At 60.2% G+C, this 7,501-nt stretch overlaps 1 protein-coding gene across 1 annotated transcript; it reads left to right on the top strand.

The window, feature by feature from the left end:
- Positions 1–2,572: 2,572 nt before the first annotated feature.
- LOC100229133 (5-hydroxytryptamine receptor 3A) lies at positions 2,573–7,360 on the top strand. The gene is made up of 9 exons (XM_030290827.4): positions 2,573–2,705; positions 3,752–3,915; positions 4,051–4,095; positions 4,431–4,540; positions 5,091–5,260; positions 5,466–5,626; positions 5,863–6,073; positions 6,206–6,439; positions 6,613–7,360. Exons 1-9 carry the CDS (start codon positions 2,639–2,641, stop codon positions 6,909–6,911), a joined length of 1,461 nt encoding a protein of 486 aa, XP_030146687.3. The 5' UTR covers positions 2,573–2,638; the 3' UTR covers positions 6,912–7,360.
- Positions 7,361–7,501: the final 141 nt, after the last annotated feature.

Below are 7,501 nucleotides of genomic sequence, written 5' to 3'. Positions count from 1 at the left end.
ATTTTTGGCTTCTCCAAGAGCCATGCAGTTTTCACCATGGGACAAAGCTACCAGCATCCCTAAATTAAATTAAATTAGCCAAAGGCACCAGACTGAGCAGCTGTTCATGGCACTTGGTCTGTGCTTCAGTCTTGGAGCTGCACAAGGTGAGTGCCAGAGGAGAGATCCTGTGTGTCCCCTTCGCAGTGCGCCAGGGATGCAAGCAAGAGGACCAGTGCCCCTGGGAGCGGGGCTGTGGGGAGCGGGGCTGCTGTGAGCCCGGCCGTGCCCGTGCTGGCAGCCCTGCCTGCCTGCGGTGTTTATTTCATGTCTCGCAGCGTTAAATCATAGCAGACATGCAATTCGGGGAGCGTGAGGCTCCGTAATGGGCGGCCTCGGGCGCGTGATGGGGCCGGGGCCATCAGGCAGCTGTGCTGCCAGGGCTCCTTCCTGATGCTTTATTGTTTTTGACGCTCCAAACGCGCTCTGAAAGGCGAGCGCTGGCAGCCTGGAGGAGAGCTGCTTCCTTCTCCTGCCCGCTCCGCACCGCAAGCACCACAGCTGAGGCCTCCTCCCTGTTCCCACTGCGGTCCCCAGCCTGGCTACAACACCCCATCCTGCGCAGAGCCCAGCCATGCTCCTGCCACAGCTCCACTGCCCCCAGCACATTCCATGCATGGGGTGGGAGCTGCCAAAGGACTATAGTGCACAATGCTGCACACCCAGGGCTTGGGATGAGGTCAGGTTGGGGTGAGGAGGGAATGCAGAGCATCACTTGTGCCATCACACGTTGGGGATCTTGTGTTTGTGCCCCTGTGCTCCCCCCAGCCTCTGAGATTGCTGCTCTGGGCTAAATACCTGCTTGCCCAGCCAGGGAATTGGCTTGCAGTGTGGCTGCTCCAGGAGAGAGACCTGAGTGCCCGTCCCTCCCAGTGCAGAAATGCTGCCATGCCGGGCTGCAGCGGAGCCTGGACAGGATGCAGGGCTGAGCTGTGGGAAGCCCCAGGCGCTGAGCACTTCGATTCCCAGAAAAGCAATTACCATGCAGCAGATTACAGGGCTAATAAAATCCCATTATGCTATTTCAGAAAGTAAATCTGATCTGGGCGCTGCCGATTGATATCAGTCCCACAAAATGTCCCGCAAGAGCCCCCTGCGTGCGCACGTAACACGAGCCTACAGTAGATCACGCTAATTAGATATCCAATAACAGGAGGGCTGATAGGAACTACATTAAAATCTCTTTAAGATGAAGATGTAAAACCCGAGGGAGAAAATTCAGAGTTAATGATGCTGCAGCAGAGGCTCCACTGGAGCAGTCCACGGCCCCTTGGCCTCATCCTGCCGGCTGCAGACACAGGAGGCTGGAGGAGAGGGGGCAGAGCAGGGCACAGTCCCCAGCACCATGGTGGCGCTGCCCGTGATTTTCATTACCCAGATTCAATAAGGGGAGAGCGCTATGAGCTGCTGGCGCTCCCTGGGAGGTGACTTGCCAGCCACTAACGGAGCCGAGAAATCAAATTAGCCCCAGCTCTGCTCTCGCTCTCTCCCTGACACCGCTGTTGGCAGCCAACAGGGAGTTCATCAGGGCCCCGCACTAATTCTTATCTCGTTTAAGTGACTCCATGCCGGCATCTGATGCAATTTGCTCTACGCCACTGCCACAGGCTTTGGTCCCTGGCCGCTGCTTCCCCAGGATTTCCAGCAGCTGGCAGCTTCGTGGGGGCATAGGCACCTGCAGCACACACAAGCACAGCGTAGACATACAGAAATAGAGAAGATTATAGAGCCTTAGGGTCGAGGGGAAGCCCCCCTGCCAGGCAGAGGGACACTGCCTGGCCCAAGGCTATGATGCTGTGACATGGAGGGATGGATGCGCACCCTGAGCAGGGCACCCACGCATGGGTGGACACCGAGGGCCTTTTGACTCTCAGTAATACCTGACCAGGCTTTGCTTCTAGTCTTGTTTGCCCCAAGGCGTTAAATATTTTGGGAAACTGAAACCAGTAGGAAGAACTTTGTTTGGTGAAATTTATGACAAATGCAAATTTCCGCGGTGAAAATGGACTCAAGCGTAGGTGCAGGTCGGAGGGGCTGGGGGAAAGCTGCAGCCCCAGGCAGGGTTGCCAAGGGCTGCCTGCACATGCCCCACCTGCGACTGTCAGAGCCGCTGTTAGTGGGACAGACCCAGCTGCCGCAGGGTGTGAAAGGGAGCCCGGTACATCCAGAGCTCCCCTCTCCCCTGCTGGTGGAAACCCACCCTGTGCCAGTGGCTTATCCCTGGGCAGGCTCCCCTCTCCTGCCTCTCAGAGGGCGTTCTCCGTCTTTCCAACTGCTGAGGATCTCCTGCCTCAGCCCTGGCACCTGCCCTCTGCCCTCATCGTGCCCCCCACTGCACACGATGCTCGTACCCCAAAAGCCGCTTTGCCACAGGCAGAGGACGGGGAAGCTCTTTGGAAGCTGGGCGGGGGTTGGGGGGATAGCTGGGTGGGCCCCACTCCATCCTCCCGACTGAAACCTGATGCAGCGGGAGAGGCTGATCGCCAGATTAACTGGGCGTTCTCAAAAGCCCGACGGCGGGGGAAGCCAAAAGGGTGCCGCCTGCCTCCCTGCTCCGCGCAGTGCTCCGGCAGCAGCCGGCGGTGCAGCCAGCGCATCCATGGTGCCCGCGGCTCTCGGGGCGCTCCTGGCCCTGCTGCCGCTGGCCTCGACGCTGCAGAGCCCAGGTAAGGTGAGGGACCCGCGGGCAGGGCTGGGGAGCCGAGGCGGAGCGGGGTGCTCCTGGCACGGAGCAGCACCTTCCCAGAGCCCGAGCCGCGCTGAGCGCCAGGCAAGGGCTGCTCTTCAGGGAAACCTTCGTGCTGTTGGGAAGTGACTTACCTGGGAGAGGCTGGAGCATGGCAGAGCTCCGGTGCAGAGCCTGGAGGCTCACTCTGCCTGGGTAACGCTGGCAGCAGGGCAATGCAGCCTTAGAACCCAGCTCTACTCTGTGGCGTCTTGTGGCACTCTGGAGCTGTGCTGAAAACCAGCCCTGGGGACAGAGAGAGACATGGGGGTCTTCTGCCTGCACTCCACTGCCTGAGAGATGCTGCCTGAGCCCCCTGCCTGATGAAGGGCTTTCTCCAATATAATGTTTAGTTCCTCATAACCTAGAGCTGGGTTTTGGGCAGGATGCTGTGCCTATAGTTTGTAATTGTAGCTCTGCACAGTGCAAAATTGACAGCCAACATATTTCCTTGTTATTCCATTATTATTTTCTCATCTAATGTTCCTGAGAAATAGTGCAAAAATCCTTGAGCTGTTTTGCACCAGCCCAGCTGAAAGTGTTCAGCAGGCTGTTGACTCAAATCTCTGGATAGGTCATGTAGCTCCTGTCACCCAACTCCCAAATCTGATCCCACTGTTAGCACATCTAAGGTTGCAGAAAAGGAGCAGGAACAGTAATACGCTCACCCTGGCAATGCTGGCCAGGAGGCAGGAAGGGCTGTGCAGACAGATCCCCATGTGTTAGGGCTGTGCCAGGATTGTGCCGAGTTGCACCAGGTGAGTTGCTGGCATACCCTTGGCACAGATTTGGGCTGGGCAGGCCAGCGTGGTGTCTGGAGCAGAGGCAAAGAGCATCTGAGGTGAACCCAGCCCAGTTCTCCCTCTGCAAAGCCATTTCCCTGCTGCCAAAGCATCCCTCAGCCCATGGCCCAGCCCAGGGTGCTGGCAGCCGCTGCCCAGTGTGAGCACCTCCCTCGCTGCCTCCCTTTCTCCCTGTGCTGAGCAGGTGCCCAGCGCGGGGGCCGGGTGCCGGAGCCCTCCGAGCCCGCCCTGCGCCGCCTGTCCCACTACCTGCTGGCCCACTACCAGAAGGGCGCCCGGCCCGTGCGGGACTGGCGAACGACCACTAACGTGGCCATCGACCTCATGGTCTATGCCATCCTCAGCGTGGTGAGTCCTCTGCTCCCATTCCGCGTGTGGCTGCAGGGGGGGAATGGTGCCTGGCATGCAACACCCTTCCAGCATGCTCTGCCCATCTTCCGCAGTGTCTGTGCCCCTGTTCTGACACTGTTCTCATCTTCACAGGATGAGAAGAACCAGGTGCTGACCACCTACATCTGGTACAGGCAGGTGAGCAGCCACAAAACCTTGCCCCTTCCTTGCTGGCCCCCCTTGGGGCCAGGCACCCCCAAACCCCCATGTTTTCCTGTGAGAGCAGTGTGCAGAGCTGCAGGAGAGCAGTGGGGGGAAACACATCCTGGGGACTGGTGAGACCTCTGTAGCACATGAACCTCAAGGCTCAGCTTTCATGCTCCCTGTTTTGCACTGCTGGGTGTTGTGCAAGCTGAAGGATAAGTCTTCCCTCCCTCCTATGGCTCGGAAGCTTGCTTGGTGCTCGGCTGGGGTCTGTGTGCTGGCAGAGTGGAAGGACCTCAGCCACCAAGTCCCCTCTCCATTGTCCCCAGCACTGGACAGATGAGTTCCTCAAGTGGGACCCAGCTCGCTTCGACAACCTGACGCAGATCTCCCTCCCTGTGGAGAGCATCTGGGTGCCCGACATCCTCATCAATGAGTTGTGAGTGCAGCCGAAGTCTCGAGGGAGATGGGCTGGGACTGCAACTCTGCACCCACCATGGGCACGTACCGTCCCATGCTTTGTATTCCTGGCACAGAGCTGGCAGCCTCCCCACATCGGGGAGCTGCAGATGGGGATTGGCTCTGCAGTTGGGCCATTTCCAATGCTGGCTAACCACAACCATGGGTAATTACCCTCACTGTGCTGGGGGTGAGATCCAGATATCAGGAGAAAGGCTTTGTGAAGACAGTACAATGCCAGGGCAGCTGCAGAGCTGCTGGCCCTTCCCGTGGAGCTATCTGGTGTCCTTCCCACTCCGTGGGGATTTAAGGTGCTCCCAGTGCCTCCTGAGGGCTCTGGGAGAAGGCAGCAGTCTGGGCAGTGCAGAGGTGATGTGAGGCAGAAATGCCTGCAAGGGTATTACCAAAAAAGCAGAACAGGAGGCAAATCCCTGGCTCGTGGGCTGTTCTCCCCTGAAATGCTACTTGGGAGAAGGAACCCCTACCCAGAGTGCTCTCCAGCCCACATCTCTGTCCCTCATGTCCCTCAGCGTGGATGTTGGAAAGTCTCCACACGTCCCCTACGTTTACGTCAGCCATCACGGGGAGGTGCAGAACCTCAAACCCATCCAGGTGATGACTGCCTGCAGCCTGGACATCTACAACTTCCCCTTCGACGTCCAGAACTGCTCTCTCACCTTCACCAGCTGGCTGCACCACAGTGAGTGCCGGGCCGCCCGCGCTGGGGCCCGTGGGAGCGGACAGGAGCTCTGCCGGGCCGGAGCTCCGCGCAGAAGGCGGCTCGTCCCTCTAGATGGCCCCAGCGGATCGGGGAAGCGTGCAGGGAGGGCAGCGCGCTGCGGAGCTCCGGCAGCTGCCTTCGCTTTGGGCGGGGACCCCAGCCCTCACCTCTCCTCCGCCCCCAGTTCGTGACATCAACCTCTCCCTGTGGCGGCAGCCGGAGCTCGTCAAGTTCGACCGAAGTGTCTTCATGAACCAGGGCGAGTGGGAGCTGCTCTACGTCCTCACCCACTTCCAGGAGTTCAGCGTCAAGAGCAGTGACAGCTACGCTGAGATGAAGTTCTATGTAAGAGCCTTTGGCCACCGCCTTTCCCGGGGATGTGGCACGAGGGAAGGGACTTGCCCCCTCCCTGTCCCTGCTCTGTGCTGCAGCTCCTGCCTGGTGGGAGGCTCCTGCTAATGAGCCCTTCCTCTGGCTCACCTTAGTGACCCCCCGCCATCCTCACCTGCCTTGGCAAAGAGTCACACCAGCTGAAGGCCTCATTTCAGCCCTTCACAGCCTTTTCTGCCTCTGTCCTGCAGGTAGTCATCCGGAGACGCCCCCTCTTCTACACCGTCAGCCTGCTGCTCCCCAGCATCTTCCTGATGCTTATGGACATTGTGGGCTTCTACCTACCTCCCCACAGTGGTGAGAGGGTCTCTTTCAAGATCACTCTCCTGCTGGGCTACTCGGTTTTCCTCATTATTGTATCCGACACATTGCCAGCTACTGCCGTCGGCACGCCATTGATAGGTATGGTGGTTCTCCTGTGCAGCTCTCACGGCTGTCGTGGGCAGAGACCACAGGGCCCTGAGGGTTGAGCAGGGATGATTTGGTCTGTGCATGAGCCTTTGCAGGTCACTCACCTCACTGATGACTCTACAGGCATCTACTTTGTGGTGTGCATGGCACTGCTCGTCATCAGCCTGACAGAGACCATCCTGATTGTGCGCCTGGTGCACAAGCAAGACCTGCAACCCCACGTCCCTGAGTGGGTGAAACACCTGCTGCTGGAAAGAGCCACCATCCTCCTCTGTATCCGGGACAGGAAGAAATTCAGCCAAAGCAGGATGCAAAACTTGGACACCTCCAGGCAGGTGGAGAACAATGACAGCACAGGTAAGGGTTGCATAGAGAGGGCCTGTGGGAATTAAAGGAGTCTAGGTGCTCTGTAGCCATCTACACCTACATAGCCATTCTTTGTATGGTGAACTGGGTGCCTAGCTCACCCTCACAAATCCCAGTTCCCTGTCTAAATAGGTTTTTCACATTTGCTTCTTTTGATCCCTCAGCCAAGCCGACCCCCTATGTCTGTGAGGGTCCCTGGGAGTGCGGGGCAGTGGGGAGCACAAGGTCTGCACTGGCCTTTGCTGGCCAGACAGAGGGCTCAGCAGCACTGCAGGAGATCCTGCGTGAGACCACGGCTATCCGCCAGCTCCTGGAAAAACGGGAGGAATTCCGCGATGCCGCCCGTGAGTGGCTGCAAGTGGGCTACGTGTTGGATGTCCTGCTGTTCCGGGTGTACTTGGCAGCCGTTCTGGCTTACAGCATCACACTGGGCACCCTCTGGTCGGTGTGGAGGGACGCCTGAGCAGTGCCCGTTGTTCGGGGCGGGAGATGGGGGACCTCACTCCGGCGGGTTCTCCCTGGCTCTGGGACTCTCCAGTGTCTGTCGACCCCGGCGGGCGCATCCCTCACGTCCCTCAGCTCCGCAGCGGGAAGGCGGAGCTGAGCAGGAGCCCCCAGGACCCCATGACCCTGCCCAAACCTCTCTCCACGCTTCCCCTGCCAACTCCGGGAGCGCCCCCGGCCCGGCCGGGCACGGCCGCGGCTTCAGCACCGCGGACAGCGGCCCCGCGCCCGGCCCGGCCGCCTCCCGCCCCGGGTCCCCCGGCACCGGCTGGGTCCCCGCTGCCCCGGGGGATCCCCACCGCCCCGGGTCCCCCGGCACCGGCTGGGTCCCCGCTGCCCCGGGGGATCCCCACCGCCCCGGGGTCCCCCGGCACCGGCTGGGTCCCCGCTGCCCCGGGGGATCCCCACCGCCCCGGGGTCCCCCGGCACCGGCTGGGTCCCCGCTGCCCCGGGGGATCCCCACCGCCCCGGGGTCCCGCTGTCCTCGGCTCCCCTACCCCTCATCCCGGCTGCTGCCCTTGGATCCTGCCCGGGCCCCGGGCACGCTTG

The sequence above is a fragment of the Taeniopygia guttata genome, chromosome 24 (assembly GCF_048771995.1).
Source record: "Taeniopygia guttata chromosome 24, bTaeGut7.mat, whole genome shotgun sequence".
NCBI lineage: Eukaryota > Metazoa > Chordata > Aves > Passeriformes > Estrildidae > Taeniopygia > Taeniopygia guttata.
The sequence above is the reverse complement of the archived record's forward strand: the minus strand, read 5'-3'. Positions and strand labels throughout refer to the sequence as shown.